This window comes from Amblyomma maculatum, chromosome 1 (assembly GCF_055883805.1).
Source record: "Amblyomma maculatum isolate TAMU_Amacu chromosome 1, ASM5588380v1, whole genome shotgun sequence".
NCBI lineage: Eukaryota > Metazoa > Arthropoda > Arachnida > Ixodida > Ixodidae > Amblyomma > Amblyomma maculatum.
This window is the reverse complement of record NC_139344.1, coordinates 186906171-186929073: the sequence shown is the minus strand read 5'-3', so window position 1 is coordinate 186929073 and position 22903 is coordinate 186906171. Positions and strand designations below refer to the sequence as shown.

General features: G+C 44.1%; 1 protein-coding gene across 1 annotated transcript in view; it reads right to left on the bottom strand.

The window, feature by feature from the left end:
- Positions 1-2599: 2599 nt before the first annotated feature.
- The window catches only part of LOC146205139 (type 2 phosphatidylinositol 4,5-bisphosphate 4-phosphatase-like), a 43848-nt gene continuing 23544 nt past the window's right edge, over positions 2600-22903 (bottom strand). The window contains exons 7-10 of the mRNA XM_084589829.1: positions 22799-22883; positions 20450-20501; positions 8701-8813; positions 2600-2732 (exon numbers count right to left, since the gene is read on the bottom strand). Coding sequence (XP_084445955.1) covers positions 8731-8813; positions 20450-20501; positions 22799-22883 — 220 coding nt within the window. The 3' untranslated portion in view covers positions 2600-2732; positions 8701-8730. The remainder of the gene's footprint in view (positions 2733-8700; positions 8814-20449; positions 20502-22798; positions 22884-22903) is intronic.

Below are 22903 nucleotides of genomic sequence, written 5' to 3'. Positions count from 1 at the left end.
CGTGTGATCGCCTACGCTAGTCGGGCTTTGTCTAGGGCTGAGACAAACTACTCTGCCACTGAAAAGGAATGCCTGGCCATCGTGTGGTCTATTTCGAAGTTTCGACCATACCTGTACGGCAGACCCTTCAAAGTGGTGACCGACCATCACGCGCTTTGTTGGCTGACAAGCCTTAAAGACCCTTCCTTCTGCGCGTCTCGCCAGGTGGAGCCTACAACTTCAAGAATACGACATCACTGTAACCTACAAGTCAGGTCGTAAGCATTTAGATGCTGACTGCCTGTCTCGTGCTCCTGTACAACCAGCTTCGGACGCCTCAGGTGACGACGACGCATTTCTGAGTGCAATTAGTTCAGACAATTTTGCCGATGACCAACGGAATGATCCCGAACTTTGCCAGGTAATCGATTTTCTTCAAGGTGCCGGCAGCATGGTCCCTAGCCCTTTCCGTCGTACTTTGTCTTCTCTGTGTCTCCGTGATGGCGTTCTCGTCAAGAAGAATTTTACAGCCAAAAGTCGCCAATACCTCCTCGTTGTACCAGCAAGCTTAAGGAATGAGATTTTTCAAGCCTGCCACGACGAACCCACATCCGGCCACCTGGGAGTCACTCGAACGATATCCAGAATTAAAGAACGGTATTACTGGCCTCGTTTGTCAAGAGATGTAACGCATTATGTTCGAACTTGCCGTGACTGCCAACGTCGAAAGGTTCCGCCTCTGAGGCCAGCCGGTCTTTTAAAGCCCATTACGCCACCGTCCAGACCATTCCAGCTAATAGGGATGGACTTGCTCGGACCGTTCCCTACTTCCACCTGTGGGAACAGGTGTATTATAGTAGCTACTGACTACCTGACCCGCTACGCAGAAACCGCTGCTCTTCCTTGTGCTACCGCTTTTGAAGTTGCGAAATTTTTTGTTCTTCAAATTGTCCTGAGACATGGCGCACCAGAAGTACTCATTACTGACAGAGGAGCTGCATTTTCTGCAGAGCTCATCCAGCATATCCTTGTTCTTAGTCGCACCAATCATCGTCGCACGACTGCATACCACCCGCAAACAAACGGCCTGACAGAACGTTTGAACAAGACCATTGCCGATATGTTGTCAATGTATGTGGACGTCCATCACAAGACATGGGACGAAGTATTGCCGTATGCAACATTTGCATACAATACCGCCGTTCAGGAAACTACCAACATGACTCCATTCAGCCTAGTTTACGGCTGACAAGCGACGACCACGCTCGACGCCATGCTGCCCCACATAGACGAAAGTCCAAATGATGATGTCGCCTCTTTTCTACAGCGTGCCGAAGAGGCCCGTCAACTTGCACGGGTGCGAATAAGCAGCAGCAAGGCCGAGATGCACAACGCTACAACCTGCGGCAGCGGACTGTAGACTATCTGCCAGGTGACCTTGTCTGGGTTTGGTACCCCATTCGACGACGCGGACTCAGCGAAAAACTCTTGCGCCGTTATTTCGGCCCCTACCGCGTTCTTCGATGCGTTAGTGAACTGGACTATGAAGTCGTTCCGCACGAGGAACCAGAGCCCCGACGTCCCAAGCGTTCTGAAGTGGTCCACGTGGTCCGCTTGAAGCCTTTTCATGCCAGATAGCAGCCCCTTTTACTCTGTCCCTCTTTCAATCTAGCATCGGGACGATGCTTTTCGCACGGGGGGGCTAATGTAGCATGCGTTGACGACAAAGAAGCGCAGAAGTGTGAGAGGAAAAAGAAGTGTGCTAACCTCGAGCCTGAACTCTGACGCTGTTCGTAGAACCTTTGCCACGCCTTGGACCTCGGACGCAACTGTAAGGGTCGCTGTTTACGCGACAATATCAGTGGTGCCACCATACGAGCGCACGAAGCCTACATATTATGGCTGCTGCTTTGCTATCATTCCAGCGTTTGAAGCAGGCTGGTTTTAGCGTTATCAATTAAAACGACTAAGCAGCAATTATACTGCATTTGTCTATGCCTCAATTAGGCGACTTATACCAACCTTTTACTTTATAGCCATTGTTTAGCTTAAATTATGTGATCCATGTACAGCGATGTCTTATGCACCATTACAATGCAGATCACACACAACCAAAAATTTGGCATCACGCTCATCTAGCAATTATGGTGCTACTGTGATAGGAGACTGTGTGCACAAGCCTGCCTTGCATTATTGGATGACACCGTAGCAACTGCAGACTAGAAACTGTAACAAATATCTTTCACATGGCAAGCCTTTGCTGAAATATGGTTATTGCACACATGGGCTTTTTGTTGGCAGTTCACAGCTTTAGATGAAAACAGGAAGTGAGTAACATCATTTGTGAAGGACAAAGCTTAATGTCAGGATGAGACACGCACAGAACTGTAGCCAGACCACACAATGCATGAGCACCTGGGCCATGGCATGTGGCTCGTTACATATACCTTGCGTTCCAAGTCTCTTAACAGTTAAGAGGAACTTGGGAACTTCCTCCGACAAAAGTTAGGACTTTCACAGATGAAATTGAAGTGCTGCTACATAGCTCAGATGCCAATACTTTCGAGGCTCTTAATTTTTGACAAAGGCTATATCCACATCTGCAAGACAGAGAAGCCAATCCACAAAAAAACTTCAGCTTTTTATTCATAATATATACCAAGAGCTTTCCTTACTGAAATTAAATATACATGTAGTGAACTGAATGTAGCAGGTATGAAGATCAAGAAAAATTTCCTTCACATTCTGCAGCTCTGAAATACAAAAAATATGCACAAAACAATTGTTAGAATGCCTATAACAATAAACACTACCTTAGATAAATAATATGTGCCCTGTGTACAAAACCATATACAATATTATCTGCATCCCTTAAAATTTTATTTTTCTATACTGCAACACAGTGTGTACTGAAATGAGATGCCGTACATTGCATAATGATGCATTTGGGATCATACTGAAATGAGATGTAGTACATTGCATAATGATGCATTTGGGATCACTGCTAGCACAATTACTAGTGCAATAAGAAAAAAAACAAAAAAAAAACACCCTTGCCTGCACCGACAGCCCTACAATCTGACCCATCCCCATCCAGAAAAAGAAAAAAAAAAAAAAAAGTATTAAGCAACCCCACCACTGGTTACTGCGGGTCACATTCCTGGTGGACGAGGGCACTAGTTCAAAAGCTGGCCAGGCTTGCTCTTCCACAGGCCTGCCTTGTAGACCGTGAAAGTTTTTCGCATTTCTACCACATAAATCAGGCACGTGTCAACACCAAATACAGTGGAGTCTCGTTTACTTGAACTCGCCAATCCAAACTTTCACAAGAATTTGAACTGACAATATAGTCCATTGAAATTTGCATACATTTAATTGAGAGAAAGCCGGTAATACTAACTGGGTTGCCTGAATACATGTATCGATTAATTTGAACACACCACGCAGCCAACCTTCCAAAGCCAGCAAAGAATGGCTGTGCATTGGACTGCCTCCACCCCAGAAACAAGCTGCTGCATGCCACTAACCATGGCAACCAATCATGTGATTGCCTAGAGTGCATGGCTACCATGTTGTTGTCCTTGGTGCTGTGTGGGTCCATGGCTTGCCATAACCACCTGTGACCAATTGCCTTCAGCATACTCAACCTATCATCACCAGTATTCATGCTGTCCACTATGGGTACTTTGCATGCTGTCGTATTGCCATTACTGAAAGTCTCAGCTCCACCTGTCCTGGCAGGCAACGGGTTGATTTTAGCGGCTATGACATGAGGTTACTGCAGACTCGTCCTTTGTGATGAGTGCTTAGCGGCCACAAATTTGAGAGAAGGCCAAGCAAGTGCTGACACATCTTTAACACAGTCACCTGTGCAACACAATGCACTAGCTTCTCAATCCAATCAGGCTCCTCTTATTTCAATCTGGTTAGTTAAACAAATTTTCAGTTACCTCCAATTAGAATCATAGCAATCAGACTTAAATCTACTGCAGCAGAACCCTGATATGGTAAGCTCGGATATAGTAAAGTGAAACTGAAATCCCAGTTCGTCTTCCATAGACTGTACATTTTTTCCCCCTTTATAGCAGGGGTGTACGAATACTGAAATTTTTTAATACAAGTATCAGGAAAAATTATTTCCAATTATCAAATTGAATATTGAATACCTGATTAGTAAAAAAAATAATGGAAAATTAAAAGTAACAAACACTGCTCATCCTGCTTATTTAAGAATTCACATAGCAATTTGCACATGAAATTAAACCAGAAATGCCCAGAAGTGTATACCAGTTGTTTTTTTTTACAGGAAGGACCTGCATGAAACTGGGTGGAACTGTCATATTGTTGCTGAATACAGTAAGTTATCGTTAATTCAGCCTTCAAGCACCCAGAATAAATGTCCGAATTAACTGAAATCTCGAATTCTCAAAATCTCGAACACCTGCACGATGGTTGCCTGCATTTGAGATGAAACCAAAGAAAGAATGCTCTTTTTTTCCCGGTTTCGTCAAGTGCTTCACTTTGCACACACTGTTGGGAAGGCCCTCTTCACAAAACGGCCCTGTCACGCTTTGAGAATGCTTCACTGCACATCCAACGTGGTTAAGCATTGCGGTGAAGCGGAGTGTGAGAAAGCTGCGCGTAATGCAAAAATATTTGGAATATTTGGTAATTTTCGAATAACAGTTTCTTAATTACCAATAAGAGCCGAATAGCAAACATATTTTATTCGTATTCGAGATTTCGAATATTCGCACATCTCAACTTTATATTTATGGTACACATTTTCGATAAAAATTGGTTATAATAATGTACATCTGGTTGCAGCAACATACTTCACAAGCAATGAAATCGCGGCACACGCGCAACCTAGGATCGCGAGGCCAATGTAGCTAAGGGGGAGGGGAGGGAGGGGTCAGTCCAGTTGGAGCTCGCAAAAACCCTGGATTGAGCGCGGAACCTAGTTTGAGAACCCCTGAAATAAAAGGTAGGAGATGTTCTGTATGCTACACAAAAGGTGCAGGCCTGAGTTTTGTACTGAGCCTGATCTTTTTTAGGTATGATAGTTTCGCTGAACCATGCACTATACACCCATATTATAAGAAGACTACCAAAGAGCAATAAATCTGCAGTAGGCGTGTCCTATTAGACCTCTAGCGATCCTGTGAAAGCACTCACAGTATGTGCAGAGAATGCAAAGTGTTCTTTTTGAGGATATCTGTGTGAGGTATGAATGTGTTTTCTATCACACGTTAAGCCTAAAAATTTGTTCTTATTTAACAGGTTGCAAGATTTCATTTAAATGCAGGATGTGGTCGATCTGCAAGCCTATTCCGAGCTAGAACAGCTAGTTTTTTGTGGGAAAAACTTCAATCCATTTCTGTCAGCCCAAATCGCTAGTTCGTTTAATGTCGGCTTCAGTGCATGAAATTCAAATGTCGATGACAGACTGAGTACATAAATTGCCAATGGAATTCATTTTTACTAATGAGAATGTAGTGCTTAAAAAGAATTCTAGGGGGCACTTTGGATCACTAAACTGCGATGAGGCGAAAGTCTCTATCATGCGGTAGTCCGAAGCCCTCCACTACGGCATGTCCTTCTCTATGTTTTCACTTCCGCCTAGGGATAACGTGAATGCAAGAGTCTTGGCAGGCTGATTCTGATATCACCCTCCCACATGAAAGGAGAGGCTCGAGTTGGCAGCTCATGCCAAACGTAATGTCAGGAAGCCGTCCAGTTAGTGCTCAGCCATGTCAGCTGTCCGCTACCGCCTCCCACGACTACTACTACTACTTCTTCCAGCCTTTGGATGTAATGGACGGACGGTCACGAGTATGAGTACTTAAAGGCTTTCGCCTTAAAATATGCCCCTGGGAAACACCATTCTCTAAAAGAAAGTTCTTCAAAACGGTTGGACCCAGGCAAACATAAAATTAACGGCCAAAAGAAATCTTTCGGGCGGTTCAGCATCCTGCCTTGAACACCTAGGTCTGCCAAGTCCCAGAGAATCCCAAACTAGGTAGTGTCATAAGTCTTCTCTATATCAGAGAATGCCGCTAGGCAGCATTGTTTCTGTATACATTAAAAGCTCATTAATTTAATCCCCATTAATTTAGAAATTTGGATAATTCGAATTAGAATCGTAGCCCAGGCTGATGCCCAAGTAAGTCTATGGCATCAGACGCTTGTTAATTCAGACGAAGGCAGGCTCCCTCTGATCAAGTAAATAAAGATGGGAGATCACATCAAGGTAAGACCCTCCCAATCAGTGATATCCTAAATAGATGTCCCCAAATCAGAACTGCACGAAATGGTGGTGCCCGTGCACTTCGTGCATGCTACGGCAAGCACGACGATGATCGAAGATTCCCCATTTCTGAAATATAGCTGTTGCATAGTTTAGGTTTCGCTTTCTATAATTTCGTTTCATTTCGGACGCTGACTGACGTGCCACTGCTCTTCTATTTTTTTTTTTCACGCTGTTCTAGTACACTGAAACTACATGCTTCGATATTTCACCACATGGACTGTGTGATGAACCATCCTAAAAACGCAATGGGGTTGTTTTGTGAAGAGGCCCCAGTGCTACTGCAACATAGTAGCAGCACCAGTTAAGATGCAGTACCAGTGCGACGAAGTAGCAGATGGTGTGATGCAGTACCAATGGTATGTGGGTGCGAACAAGACAGGCTTGAAATGACTGACAAGGCCATGTCGGCTATGACGTTCAATAAATTAATTTGTATATTAGTGCCAGTAAAGAAAATCCAACTGCATACGTGTCATTTACTCAGTTCGCTCGCGCTAGCAGTTGATTTCTGGGACGGACAGATGTGGCTGCCAGTAACTTGCAGCGCGCTGACCGGAATCCGAAACTACTGAGCAGAGTTCAATTTGTCAATTGGGCCTGAAGCGAAGGCTTGTTCTTATTGCCTTTTGTCACTATTTCGCCCTTGACTGCTAGCTTTGGAATTGTATTATTGCACATTTATCGCCTTGAGCTGCGCATAACACCGTTATGCCTTAGGGGAAGGGGGGTGGGAATGCATTGGCGTTGACTTATATTTTAAGCAAGTGAGAGATTTTAACGTTTTTTAAGCAAGTGAGATGTTTAAGTGTGGGGATCAACATATATGTAGCAATTCACGTGCCTAATTTGCACACCCCTCTTTTAAAGCCTTATAGTCCTGTCAAAATGAAAGATTTAATATGAAAGAGCACTGAACAAGGGTTGAGGAGAAGACTCGGTTCGCAAGCCGAGCCAACATTTCGATGAGTGGATTTGTCTTCGTCTAAGCCATTAAAGATTTAATGTTATTCAAATCGAATGTCATTTGGTTTCTTCAATGTCATTCACAAATGACTGATTACTATCAGTGTAAAAAAAAAAAAAAAAATTACCACAGTTAAAAGACATCGGTGAGCATAAAAGGCGTTTGGAATCATTGTGTAGCATTATATAGCTGATTAAAACTTCTCTGTGCAATATTATAGCCAAATAGAGACATTTGATGCTAATGCAATTGCCATTCGATTAGAATGACATTAAATTTGCTAGTGTGAGAAGGGTATTAGTCTGAAGAAAAAAGTGCACAAAATATGCGAGTAAATGCATTAACCCTAGCAGAACAAAAATAGTGCGCTTTCTTAACGCACGAGGAAGGAATCACAACTTTGGCCACAAGAGTAGTGGGTGCCTTCACAATGTGGATGCATCCGTTTTGCGAGGTTCCCGATCATACGATGCTTGGATTATGCGATAGTTTTGTGATGTCCCCTAAAGTCATATAATTGAAGTTCTGTTATATATTACTGCATAGTTATTTCAGCCTTAAATAAAAACTGCATGCTAAAATTCACTATCATCAGCAGCAAACTGCATGCTAAAAGAATTGTGTCAAATCACCACATGAGCAAAATTGCAGAAAAATTATGAATTGAATATAGGATCAAAATTTGGTCAGAATATATCAACCAAAAAAATAAAATATTTCACTGCCTGTCATAGAAATAAAAAAAATAAATGACAGTATGAAAGAGCATAAAACTGACTTGGATTCTTCAAAACATGCAATGCTACTTAAAAGTGGAAGTGTAAAGTGGAAGCAGAGCATGTAACTAAGCAACATGTGAAAAGCCACCACAAACTTCTGCCATCTAAATATAACAGTACTGCCATGCAACAGTACAAATAACTGTTAGAAAAGAAATGATGTATAATTAAGCAATACGTCATGTTGATGATGCAAAGATGGTGAGCTACATCACAAGGAAACAATTTCAGGTGTAATAAGAGCCTTACACACAAAAATAAAATTAGGTGGGACCGTCAAAAGACACGATTAAAAAAAAATCTCTGTTCAGTACGAATGAAAGGACAATTTATGCATACCTGAAACATTCACACACCCTAATAATTTTCACTATTAAAATTCACTGCATCTAGTACTCGCTTTACAAGGTTCAAGATCATCATTATTTAAGATACCCAGTTAGGATATGAAGGTAACTGTGGCTAACCTGTGACAGGATATTAATGGAACCCTCACGTTACCTTGTCAATCATATGAAAGGCTAGAGTGAAATCACTAAATTCAAGAGTTCTCCACTGACATTTGCAGGTACACAAAAGGTGCAGTGGTGGGATTTAAACATCAAAATGCAAAATTAGCACTAGCAACAGCATCAAACACAAGATACGTGCAAGCTGATACCCACTTGGAGCAATAGGTGAGGAAGTCTGAAGCACTACCTCACTTCAACAGTGCTGTGCTTCATGCAAAGCAACCACAGACCATATCCATGGAAAAAAACTGCAATGATGAGTCCCACTAAGAAAAAAGGAAAACAGACAATTGAAGAAGCAATGTAAAATCACGATGCAAACGAAACAACCAAACAAACAGATGTGGCACCAATGAGGAGCGAGGGTGCTGCCATTTCAAAAACATAGCCCCACCCTACACTTACTTTAAATGCTTGTCACACAACTAGCTGCATCCACTTGACCCCTGCGAACTTAACCTCATCCACCCATATAACTTTCTGCCTCCCCTTTGCAACCATTGGTTATCCTCTCTTCGCACTATATGTCCCGCCCATTTCTTCTTCTTGATTTCCACTAGAGTTATCCTCTCTTCGCACTATATGTCCCGCCCATTTCTTCTTCTTGATTTCCACTAGAATGTCAGTAACTCGAGTTATTTCTCTGACCATTCTGCATGCTTTATTTCTTTTAACGTTAAACCTACCATTTTCTATTCCACAGCTCTCTGCTCTCCTCAGCTTAAGTAAAACCCTTTTTGTTAGCCTCGTTTCAGCCCCATAGGTGAGTACAGGTAAGATGCAATTGTTATATACTTTCCTCTTCAGCAATACCAATAAGCTGCTAGTCATAATCTGCGAGTACATGCCAAATGTGCTCCATCCTAATCTTATTCTCCTGGCTACTGGTTATTTCCCTTCATGGTCTGGATCTGCGGTTACTACCTGTCCTAAGTATACATATTCGTCTGCCACATCCAGTATTCACTGCTGTTTGTTCCCTAGGCTGTTGAACATTATCTTAGTCTTCTGCATATTAATTTTTAGGTTTACCTTTCTGCTTTTCCTGTCTAGGTCATCAATCATTCTTTGAAGTTCATATCCTGAGTTACTTAGCAATGCAATGTCATCAGCGAATCGCAGATTACTGAGGTATCCTCCAGCAGCCCTTATTCCTAATACAAGTGAGAAAACCAGAATGAGGAGACAAGGGCCCGCCTAACCTGACTTCGTTTAGCTGTTGGTGAGACCTTTTTGAGCTGCAAAAACAGAATTCCCTATTACCTTGGGAGGTCCCTTCCCTGTACAGTAAAATCTCGGTGATACGAATCCGGTTGATACAAATTTGCGAAATTCCCCGCACAGAGTGCATTGTGTACAATGTGCAAAATTTCGTATATTCCGAACACTCGCCCGTACAACTACAAATGATACGAGCGCGCAAACTGTGACCGCAACCTTGAGCACTACGCACTGCCCGCACATCGTTGACTCCGTGATCGCCAGCTGCATTGTATGCAAGCATCACGGGCAGTTTGCGGTGATGCGTGGGTCACACCTCGCTGAGATCGCGACTGTCTATCGAGCTCACGCCGCTAAAGGCTTTCAGCGGTGCGTGGCCCACAAACAGCAGACATCACAACCGCAGCAGTTTGTGCCACCGTGCAGCCCGCATGTCGCCATCTCCTGTCATACAGTTTGTGCCACTGCACCGCGAGAAGTAGGCGGAGGCGGACGGACCGCACATCACCGGCATCGCGATCATTTTCCACGCCTCAAAAGTAGTGTGCGGTGCCGCACGGTGCCGGCACTTTGCCATCTCCTGTTGTGCTACAAGGGCCACGAGAAGTCGGCGGAGGCTCGCGGCCCGCATGTTGCTGATGTCGCAATCACCTGTCATGCTGTGCGTGCCAAGAGTGGCGAGCTGTGACCATAATAAACCTTCTCGGACGTAAACAGATCTGCGCGACTGCCCTTCCCATGCTTCTGCATAATTATTTTCGTTCGTTTTGATGATATGAATGTTCAGATGATATGATTTTTTTTTTTCGCGACGTGCATCTGCATTTCCTTTGGTATCGAGGATTATTTTTTAATCCAATCAATCCCTCCATCCCGTGGCGGTGGGAGAGGAGTGGTGTGGGCGGGTGGTAAATATTTAAAAAATGTAACGGTACAATGAGTGAGATACGGAGGAAAATATTCTTTTTTCACTGCCTTACATCTCCCAAACAGTTTCACCACTCCCTTTCTCCCACTTTGGGAGAGGAAAATAGGCTGTGTCACAGTGAGCCCTGGACTGGCCCCCTAACTGTTATCTCCTCGTCTGTGCGTTAGTGATTGCGCTTGCGTTCAGTGCACTGCAAAACTAATGCACTGCTCTAGCATTAATCACAGTGCACATTTATCACACCTTGTTCTTTCTTAGTCTGATGTAGTTAAGTTAAAATGAAACCCGGGGCATATTACAGAAGTAGAGCATGAAAGTGGGGAGGGACTGCAAAAAAAAAAAAAAAGTGTGTGTGTGTGTGTGGGGGGGGGGGGGCTACATGCTCATTAGCCCAGTGCCCCATTATTCCTAATCTGACCCTGATGGAGAGCTTCACAACCATACATGACAGTGCAACTGAGCAGTGCTCAAAATAGTGAATCTACTGCTTTTGAAGCAGGGGTCCAACTCTCCCGCAGCCACTAGCCATTTTTTGCAATGTCTGCATGATCAATACAGTCCTCCCATATATTAACGAAAAAACAAGTTCTAGTGCATTATAATGCAAAATATATTCATATTTCTATGGTAGGCATTGTTATTAGCAACATAAAGCCTTTACTGGCATTTTTTTGTGAAATAATGCATTAGCCACATTCTTTTTTTTGATGCCACTGTTGCTACAGACATCAGTAGGAATGGTAGCATAAAAAAAATTACCATTTGACCTTATTTGCACTAATGCAATGAAGTGGAAGCTTCAGAGCTCAGGAGAAATGTAAAAAAATATACTAGTCTCACAATCATAAAGCAACCTCAAATTGTTCAACCACAGCCAAGGACCAACCAAGAAGGCATAAAAAGCACTAGAATATGACAGCAGCGGATATGTCAGCTTTATTTAAGCAGCAATGCTTCAGAAACGTGTGCCATAAGTCGAGTGCAGTCAAGCCTCCCACGCAGCAGTAGCTGCTGTCATCACTATGCCAAAGCTACTCTAAGTTTCCATCTACCTAGTTTTTCGCCCTTTTGCCTTTCTTTGCTTTGCCTACTCCACTTAAGGGGGGACACCCCTCCTTGGACAAATGTTTTTATTTGCGAATCGATTGCTATGAAACTTTGATATTGTATGAAGTTTTATGCTCTGATTCTAAATCTGCATTTATGTTTTCCATATAACAAATAGTTTTCAAAATATTTACAATTTTATGTTTCTCATTTGGAGTTTGATAATTTTCCAAACAATTGATGCCATGATAAAATTTGGCATACCATAGTAACGTTTAATCTAAGGAATGCAGTAAAACAAGAATGAGCCTCCTAGGCCAATTAGGTCTAAAGCTAGGGGCTGCCAAAACCATTGTAACAAAAGTTCCCGCACCTGACTTATACAAAGTATCTTTTTTAAAAATGTTACTGACCAATATGTGCAGTGAAATTAGTCTTACTACAGAGAGTAAGAGTTCCTGTTTTCAGGAAAAAAAACTATTACTACACTAGCAAAACTACAAGCAAAAATATGTTCACTCCAAGACTGTTAGTGTGTCAAAATTGTAGTTTTGAGAAAACGAAGAAAAACGATTTCAAGTGCCTTTATGACAACAAAAGCTCCTCAAATCACTAGAATGCACCTGGGGAATAATCTGGGTGCATCCCAGACTGGTGCTTCTTTTTTGCCATCATCTGGAGGCCCAGTGATAATTCCCATTTCTTCCTGGAAGCAGTGGTGCGACACACGTTTTTCTTTGGCTCTTTTTGAGCCGGAGTCTGTTATATTCATTCATTTCTTGAAGAATGGTTGTTGCTGCATATTCATTTCCAGTATTGAAGCGTAGCACTGCTTCTGCAACGGCTGCCTCCACAGCAAAAAGGGAGAAATGCTGCTTTTTTGAAATAATACTCCAGATGACAGAGTGAAACGATTCATTGGAGTTTTGTGTTCTCCCTCGCTTGCACCTCTCCAGCAGCTTTCCATCTGCTAGGCGTTCACACACAGGCAAAAGTGCCTTTGCCACATCCGCTGGCAAGTTATACTTGTGCCTTTGTTGTGGCTTACCTTTTGCTGTTGCCGCATTATGACGGCACCAAGAATCCTTGCCACTTGGGCAAAGGCTGTGGCCAGAGCAGCTGTCAGTTGACGTGACATGGTGGTAAGTTGCCATTACTGCTCTCTGCATGGCGTCAACATCCCTACAGTGAAACTTGAGTGCTTGGCCATAATGGGCACTCAGCTTGTTGATGAGGTCTGCTGTGAGCCCCCCCTTCGCGCCAAGTCCCCGCATGCCTTCACTTTTGCGCTTTTGAAGTAGGTTCCGAAGCGCTGCACCCATACGTTTTTGTATATGATTGATGCAGTCTTCTTTCTCTACATCCACGAAGCCGTACACCTTTGCATTCTTGATAGCATTAAAAGTGCGGCTGTCACCGTCACACAGCATGGTTGTGTATTTTACTTTGTTGTGTTCTAAAGACTGCTGGAACAAGATCAATCCTCCATTTGGCCATATTTGCAGTCAGTGTTCTTCTGGCACTGATGGGATTTCCTCCACCCAGCATACTCATCAGAGTCAGATTTGGGTCCAATTTCACAGCCCAAACAAAAGTTTGAAAGCACAACTAGTCCAGGATGTAGCCGGTAAATAGCTCCGCCACTGCACCTACTCCTATATGCGAAGAATGGCCCCGCGGCATCTAGGTGCCATCAAAGCACACAGCAATGTTTCCTTTGTGTCCAAAACACAAGTTTTCATAGACTACAATCGCTTTTTATGCGCACTGCACCATAACAGCCTCAGCTGCACGCATCGCACTGGGGTTCAAAGTTTTTTTTAAATGCCGCTGAAACGCCTTGTTGTGGCACGGCCGGTCTCAATGCACGCGCTCCCTCCCTTACGGCCTGAGCAGGCGCCGAGGGGACAATGCATTTTTTTTTTCTGCGCTTCGCCACCGCTGGTCTCTGTGAGAGGGCGCTGCGAGCCAACTCTAACCCATGCTAGGGGTGCTGCGGCGGCGTCGGAGCACGTTTTGAGAAGCAAGTCGGTGCGCACGTGTGCCCATTTTTTTGCGTGTTGGTTTTGCCGCTGTGTGCGTGGACGAAAAGTTTCTTGTGTGGTTCAAGCTTTTAGCACCCTGCTGAGAATATCACGTTTCTTAGTAAGTTTTTGCCTTAGACTTTTCATGGGTGCTCGCCTCAAAAACTTGTGAAGTGAAGCTGCGCGTGTTGGTGGCTATGGTGTACTGCTGAGTGCCGCTTTGTCAGTCGCGATCCGGGAAGACTCCCGGTGTGTCGTTTCATCAGTTTCCAGTTGACCAGGAACTGTGCGCCAAATGGCAAAGAAACATTTCTCGGGAAAATCTCGTCATTAATGACAGATCGCCGTCGACTACAGTATGTAGCAAGCACTTTTTGAAGAGTGACTACGTCAGTGACCGCAAGATAAGAAAACTGGTTCCCGGTGCAGTGCCAACCGTATTTGAAGGATATCCTTCTTACCTAGCACCCAGTGCGAAAAAAGTGCGTACGACCCCAAAAGTTCGAGACACTGCTCCTTCTAGGAAACCATCAAAATGAAAGGCAGAGCCAGAATGCGAGGGTGCAGTGCTAGAGTCGCCGGAGCGTGAGACCAAGCAGAGAGCTACCATAGGCACTCAAACAACAAATAATGATGCACAGCGAGCAAGTCGATACCTTTTAATGATATCTAGGCTTCGTTCGCAGGTAGCGTACTATCGCTCCAACTGCTCAAAAGCACGGCAGCAATTAGAAGCAGAGAGGAAGGTGATCTCCTCATATCGAAACGACAAACGTTACTCAGCTCTGAAAAATATTGCTTCAGACGCAGAAAAGGGGGAGAAAAAGGCTGTTTCCTGCTTCACCAAGTTGACGGATACCAGAAGAAATTCCAGTCTTATCCCGAAGAAGTCATCAGACAGTGTATCATATGGCGCTTTCTTTCTCCAAAAGGCTATGATCATGCCCGTACCAATCTGCTGACACTGCCACATAAGTGCACACTGCAGCGCTATGTCGGTCCCAGCACAACTTCTTCAGGAATGAGTGGTGCCATGAAAGAAAGGTTGGTTCACGAGGCTTCTTTTCTCAGCCACGAACAGCACATGGCCTCATTGATAATAGATGAAGCTGCAATAAAGCCAAAGTGCATATACGACCGGAAGTCTGACGTATTATTTGGGATGAAAGACAAGCTGGAAAAGGGCGCACCGTGTACCAAGAACGGAACACTTGCTAACCGTGTCCTGTGTTTCGTGCTCCATGGAATGGCCAGCTCCTATAAGATTTCGTGTTCATACTATTTCACCAAGCAACTGAGCGGGAGAGACTTGTATGCGTGGACGAAGGACGTCATCGCTGAGGAATGCGGCTTTGTAGTGGTTCGAATCGTTACCGACAACTACTCAGCGAACAGAACCATGTTCAAACTCATGGGAAATGGTTCTTTGTCAACTGTAGTGAAGCATCCTCACGACGATGAAAGAGAAATTTTTTTAGGCTTCGATCCTTGCCATGTTTTGAAGAATATCCGCAGCCAACTTTTGAAACGGGAGCTCACAGACGGCACTAGAGTCATTAGTGGAACATTTGTCAAGAAACTTTATGAGCATTAGAAGGACATGTCGATAAAGTAGGCGAGAAATTTGACGAGAAAACATGTGTATGGAACCTCGAAAAAATGAACATGTTGCGCGCTGTGCAGGTGTTTTCGCCTCAAGTAACTGCCGCTCTTGAACATCTCCAGCAGAACTCATGAGTCAGCTCTCTTCTCTTCCCTTTCAAGAATGCCACATCGACGATCAACTTCATGAAAGTGATCAAGAACACGACATATAATGGAAGTGGCTGCAAAATGCCAATCTCGAAAGAGGACGATGAACGTCTACTGTACCTGCAAAATGAGTTTTGCAGCTACATGAAAAAAATTCAGGAATGTTCCATTGCCACAGGCGTTGGGAACTTCACAGAAGAAACGTACAGTGCTCTACTATTCAGCACGAAATCTACTGTAGAGGTGACCCAATTTCTGCTAAGAAGAGGCATCAACTACGTCCTGACAAGGAAATTTAACAGCGACCCTATCGAGGCATTGTTCGGAAAACTGCGCTTCATGTGTGGAGGTAATGACGCGCTGGACGCAAGAGCCATTACAACAGCTTTGGACCACATTGTGAAGATAAAAGCATTACCATCCACAGGAGTCGCTGTACAAGGTGAAGGCGCAGAAAAAGCGGCCGCCTGTGTTCCTCAGGATGTGATTCAAGAACTGAAAGCTTAGCGAGCACATCTTCCAGCTCCACCTGCGTCTGTTACTTATTCAGGCTTGGTCTACGTAGGTGGATATACAGTCGAACCCGGTTATATCGAACCCGGATATATCGAATTTTGGTTATATCGAACTCGCGGAATATCCCCTTGAAAATCCCATGTAAAAGTATAGGTAAGCCGCGTCATATATCGAATTCAATTTCACCGGTCATTCGATATATCGAACTCCACACTGGAAACTGGGCCTTCCCCAAAGACGATCGCATCACCTTTGGTCGTTTGCCGCGTGACATTTTCAAGCCACGCGCGGAAGGAATGAGGGGACAGTTCGGCGACGGTTGCTCTGGGCAGCGCCGCGCCCATTCCCCAAAGGCGCAAGCATCTGCAGTTATCGTTTCCCCGCGCCAGCACATGACGTTTGCAAGCCATGTGCGTGGGTGTGCCCATTCTTTTGCCGAGCTATCTCTCCTTCAGCATGCGCTACGCATGCGCCAAGCCAGCTCACCCCGTTTTCAGACAGACGTCGGACGCTTAGCGTGTGTTGCGAACCCTCTGCGCGCGGCGGCTGACGTGGCTCTCTCTCTCTCTCTCTTTTTTTGGGGAGAGTCATCCATTTCTATCGGTGTGCTGTTCGCATGGCGTAGCGTAGATATGGAGGCTGCGGACGCTAAGAAGCGGCAGGGCTTTTTTTTTTTTAATTTTTTTTTTATTTGGCGGGAGTCGTTTATCCTTGCATGTATGAATAAACGAAAGCACGCGGTCAGCTGCTGCGATCATGATGCCCGCTCCAAGCGCGGCATGATAAATGGAACCAGGTTTGTGCATCACGGGCACTCTGCCAAGTTCGCTCCCGTCACCGCAGGAGCTATCAAAAGATAAACGCGCCCTAACGTTATCACTGCGCAGCATCTTGGCACGCTGCCAAGAAATGAGGTGTGGATGAGAGGACCGAAACGGAGTGGCGCGCGCCATCGACATGCAAGCGAAAATACTTGCGATTTCTGATTTCTGCCGCGGCGACACAGAAACCTTGTTTTGAGCTGCCGTGGTGGCTCGAGCGGCGAGAGGGACGCAGTTCCAAGTTTGAAAATTTTTGCTCTGTCGCTGCTGCATCGTCGCTCAATCGCTTGCATGTGAGCGAGCTGGCCTTAACGCTTTTTTTTTTTTTTTTTAAATTCTCGGGTGCACAAGTGGAGGGTGGGTATATTATGCGAGTGGGTTGATTACGTGACAAATATGGTATCGTTTTTTCGCATCGTAAGTGCCGTCACAAGCCGATTTCTGTATATCGAATTATTGATATATCGAACTATTTTGCCATCCCCTTCGAGTTCGATATATCCGGGTTCGACTGTATCGCGAAGCTCATAAGCCATCTTGGGTGTGACGCTTGCGTCATGCTTGTGACGACAAACAAGACCAGCAGTCCTCTGTACAAATTTCTGCACGCACAAGAGAATGGTGAACTACACTATCCGAAGCCATAGTTTCTAGCTCTCCTGGAAACCATTACGTCTTTTTTTGAAAAGCCGGTCAAGGATCTCCCACGATCAAGGATTCTGGAAACCTTGCAGCTAACAGCTGAGCCAAATCTAGAAGATTCACCCCTCCTAAGCTGCCCAGAAGGTGTTGACCGGAGTCACGCCGAACGATTAGCCCATCTCATCCCTGAAAAGTTTCTCCGGATCCTTCTCCTAAACTACACAAAGAAATTAACAGACCAAAATGACAAGCCATCCGGATTCATCCACAAACCAACACAAAAGCATTTCAGATTGTAATTGATATCTCTTGGAACTCTAAGTCTCACGACAATGTTGTATACGTCAATACAGGCAATGCCTGTTATTGCGTTCAGTCCTTTTAGGGGTGGTGAAATGATGTCAGAATTTCAGAGAGCAAATGATCTGTGGCATGTTTTGCGCAGTGAGAGCAAACTGAGCTTTCGGAACGGCAAATACTGTTATTGCCAAAATACACTTTTGAGTACCCACATTGACTGTGCCGGCCTTTAAGAGAAAAATAAATGGTTATGAACGCTGGTTTCTTACTGAAATATCTTGCTTCACTTTTACTCCTGTCAGTCGCAAATGATCCAGCTGTGCCAGCTGATACTATGCGCCATCACACAATGCCAAATTCAGTGTTTTCAGATCCACATACTAGCCCCCACTTGCACGTCGTGGCTGCATAAGACACGGTAGTCACGTTCTTGCTCAACGCGCTGGGAGCGACCGTTCAGCAACTCTATGCAAATGTCTCAAACAGCGCGCCGAGGCTACCTCGAGAACATTTAGCGGCCCCCATCGAGTGAAGCGGGGTTGGCTCGCAGCGCCCTAGAGAATAGCAACCATAGGTGGCAACTGTCTCCTGCGCAGGCGGTAAGAGGGGAGGGAGCGCGCGCATTGAGACCGGCCGTGGTTGTGGAGACCTCGGCCAGGCAGGCCTATCGCTGAGAAAATGTCGTTCATGGCTGTCTGGCCATTACCTGTTGCGAGCATCGCGCGCCTGGCAAGGATATTAATTTCAAACGGGTTGCATTTTTTTTCACCCTGTACCCGTCGCGAACTCCACTCAGTCGCTATCTCGTCGCACCGCTTGCAGATCAGCATCAGTTTCACTGCGAGGCCGTATTCGCGATCTCCTCTCACCATCTCCAAGCTTCCTTGACAAGTCTGGCAGCACAAAGCTCCAAGGAGGGAGTTTACCGCATGCATGTTGACGGCAGTTAACGCTGCCTTACGTTCGTCTCTAACCGATGCTGTCGTGCCGCTCAGTTCCATGAATGGCTCCATCTTTCGCGTCGTTGCTGCCATTGACCCAAGCCACTAGAGCGAAGCCTTTTCACGCGCGCTTGCCTCCCTCGCATCGCTGTCGGTGACATTTTTTGTGTCAATTCTCACTCGGCCGGAGATTGCAGACGCGTTGGGTGCGCTGTCTGGTTCTCCGCGGCAGCCGGGTGGTTGCCTGTCCGTGCGTTGGTCGGAGAGTCTGGCGTCCGCAAGTGCGTTGGCGTTGGGTGCACTGTCTAGCGAAGCATCGTTCAGCGAAGCATTTTCTGTTTTTCAGCGACTATCGTGCAGCTGACGATCCGCAGAAGTGATGGGTGCACTGTTCAGTGATGCGTCGTCCAGCAAAGCATTGTTTGCTTCTCCGTGGCTATCGGGCGGCTGTTCGCCTGCACTTGCTCCTCGTCGGCGCTGACTTCAGCCGGGAAAGAAGACGATTCCCATACTTTCCTCTTCGTTTTCCTTAGTCTCCGGCCGAAAAGATACGCTGAATGGTGCTTCTTCGGTTCCCCGGGCATGGTTGCGTTCCGTGCCATAGCGTCAGCGAGGACTCACTCAAAATGGCGACATGTGCAGCTCTCATGCCAGGACAATGGGCCTAAGCCTATCAGATGGTGCCATTCAAGTCACATGCTTTTACCGACCAATAAGAACGCGTGTTGAAGAAATTTTTGCGCTTGTTTTATTTTACTGCTGCTGGCACATGGTGGCTGGCCGAGAGACGATGGGAAGCCGGCCGCGCGAGCTTTCAAACAAGACCAAGATGGCATAGGCACGGCTTTTCATTTTTGCGCGGCACGCTGTCGAAACAAGCGCTGTCTGTCCTCAATTTAACGGGCGCCTTTGGAAACTACACTTTTTTAAATCGACATTACTGCACAATTACCTATCAGACTTAAATGAAAATTTGCTCAAAGGTGAAGAATTATGCCAGGAATCCAAAAATGAAAATCTGGTTTTTTTGACCGATTTTCGGGCCCAAAGAGCCGTGTCTCCCCTTAACTCGCATATTTTGTCAATTAGACACGAAGATATTGAGCCTCCCATATCCCTTATGTTTGTCATCTTTGCTCCTTAGAGCACCGGACTGGAGCCAAAAATCACTATGGACATACATTTTATTTAAATGCCGCAGAAGCAGCCCTCTTTTTGCTGTAGTACATTTTCCCTAACACACTATGTGCGCAGGCAAGTCAAAGAAAAGTCTTTTTGTGCACTATGTTTCTGGCTCACTCTACTTGTACCAACAAATATTGCTATTAAGGATGCAAGCCTTCCAAGCATCAATAAATTTCTTTCCAATGAACTAGAATTAGTTTTCTATCATAAGTGAGGGGACCATAGAAATTGCACAAATACATGCTATGAAAAATGGTCAGTGGCCATGCAACTGCAGGACCTCAGCCTTAAAGGGATATTGATGTTGCCAAAATTACATGTCACATTCCCAAACTTGGCGAGCACAGGTATAAATGTTTCTGAATAGGATGTTTCAAAACGGACACAAGCAATTAACACATGATGGCAAGGTTTTAAGCTTCGTAAACACCGCAACAGGAGAAGTATTATTAGCAAATACTAGCAATATTCTACAGTGAAAATGTTTCGAAGACTTTTAGTAAGATCAATGTCATTCTAACTTACCAAGGTATAACCACCAATAACCTGAATTGTGTTTCAGTGCAATAGTGGATGCCTTTAAAAAGGAAAAGAAAAGAAAAAGTATCAAGGTCAATGCACACAAAAAAGCTAAAAATGAATAAAAGAAACATAATCTCCGCAAGGACAATTCCCCTATTGTAAAATTTCAATATCAGAGTAAGAAACTCGCAACACACATACAAAAAATCAATGAGATCACATGCCACTGAAAGGGCCATGGATAGAAATGCACGTGACATTCCAACTTTTCACCTCCTTTCAGATGACAGCACATAATAACTAAACATGTCTGCCACTGCCTGCTGTTGAGTTTCCTCCTGGAGTGCATGCCAGAAAAGAATAAAGCGCACAGCAGCGCTCGTAACATTTATTCTATCCTGCTCACTGGTTTCAGCCTCTTTTAACAAGCTCGCACCGCTTATCATATGTGTAAAGATTTTTTTTTTATACACAAGCATGGGTTTAGAGCAAGCTTCTTAACTTTTGCAATGCTCATGAAAGCAGAGATGACGCTAGTGAAAGAAAAAGCGTGAAAAACGAAATTTCAACATCAGCAAGTCTTACAAATTTCTTTCCCAGGACAAGAACGCATTTCACATTCAGTATGTCACACAAGTTCAAGCATTTAAAGCAGATAAAACTTACAATCTAAACTGCATTGGCATTGGCAAATAGCTAAAGATTTCACGCACCCCTTTTGAAAGTGATTTTGTTCACATTAAATGCTAGAACAGGTGTAGTATATATTAGATTTCTGTTTATAAATTTGTAAATATTTTTAAGAAACTGGCAACAGTAAACAAATCTACAAACACTAAAACTAGAGCTGAGTGACAGGAAAATTTTTGGTGCAGAGCAAATTTGGATATTAAAAGCCGAGTGCAAATTAAATCTGTGTTCTGAAAATATGTTTTTAATACTGCCAAGTTACACTACAAATGAAATCAGTGAACCAGTCCAAGTGATAAATTACAGTAATATATTTGCTATAGAGCAGCTTGAAAATGAACTGCAAGTAAAAAGCACAGTTCTTGAGCTTTGCAAGGCCCTCTACACGAAAGTGTTGTGATTAGGGCAAGACTTAAACGTAAACAAATCATACGAGTCTACCGAATCACACACGTTTTATCTTAGCGGTGATCTGCTGTGAGCAGTCTCACTATAAGGATACTTTTGCAGCTCTCCTACAGTATGTCCTACTGATAAGCTTTAACAGCAGATAAATTTATGAATGTCCAGCACCAACACAGATACCTTGCAGAAACATTTGAAAATGAAAATGAACAAAATTTAACTTAATAAGCTTGCCTATTCAGGTCAGTGAATAAGACACAAAGAAATTACTAGAAAAATAAGGGCATTAAATACAATGTTCTGACTAATCACTCATCCTTAGTACATTAACTTAAGTCAATCATGTATGCTTAATATGAATATATTACCAAGCTAAAACTTAAGCCTCCAAATGGCACTTTATACACCTGTATGTTCTTCTTAGACACCAGTGCGCAATGCTGCTGGGCATGGCAACTTTGCTCCAGTGAAAATAAAAAGCGACGACTGAAGGCAACGACGCTTCAAACCACTAAAAATGACTTTTCTGGGCTGCATTTTGCATTACTGAGGGCTACAAGGGTATTTAAGTCATTAATTCAATTGAAAAGATAATTGCCCAGTGAGAGTATACTAAGATATCTTGTGGCTCCCTTGATTGGATGTCACCACCATTATTGCAACTGTGGATAAACACTTCATGCAATTGTTTTCATTACACTTTTTCTCTAAATATAATCCTGCATGATCCACAGATGCATAGGGGAAAGAGGTACCTACTAAGAATGTTCTATCAGATTTCATTTTTTTACCACTGCAGCTATTCCCACCGGGGATTTAATATAGTAATTACTCCAAATTCAAAACCTGTGCACATACAGTCAAACAAATGTAACCAAAACCAATGGTAGCAATGCGGCGGAGAAGAAAGGCACAGACATTGTACATAGACAACTTGAATGTTTGGTACAGTTCATATGACAAACTTTGTATGCGCTCTGGCAACAAGATCTGTTATGTTTAGCTCTGCCCACTTTTAAAAGAGCAGGACAGGTCCCACAGTGCGTCTTTTTATTAACGAACAAAGCTAATCCATCTTTTTAACACGAGACATCCTCCTCCATCACCAATTCCCCTCTGAAAGTTGCCTGTAAATCTGCCCTTGATGCAAAGATACTGCCACTTCTTGCTGCCATAAGCTCTACTTGCTACATTCACACTTTAAGTTATCTCAAGTTATGTGCCTTAGCATAAGTAAGTAAAGTCCTGGATACTGACCATGAGTACAATCACAAGCATGACCACCACTGTGCCTACAGTGATGAAACCAATCGCCTTCTTATTAGAGTGGCTAACAGATGACCTGGAAAAAAAAGAAAAGAA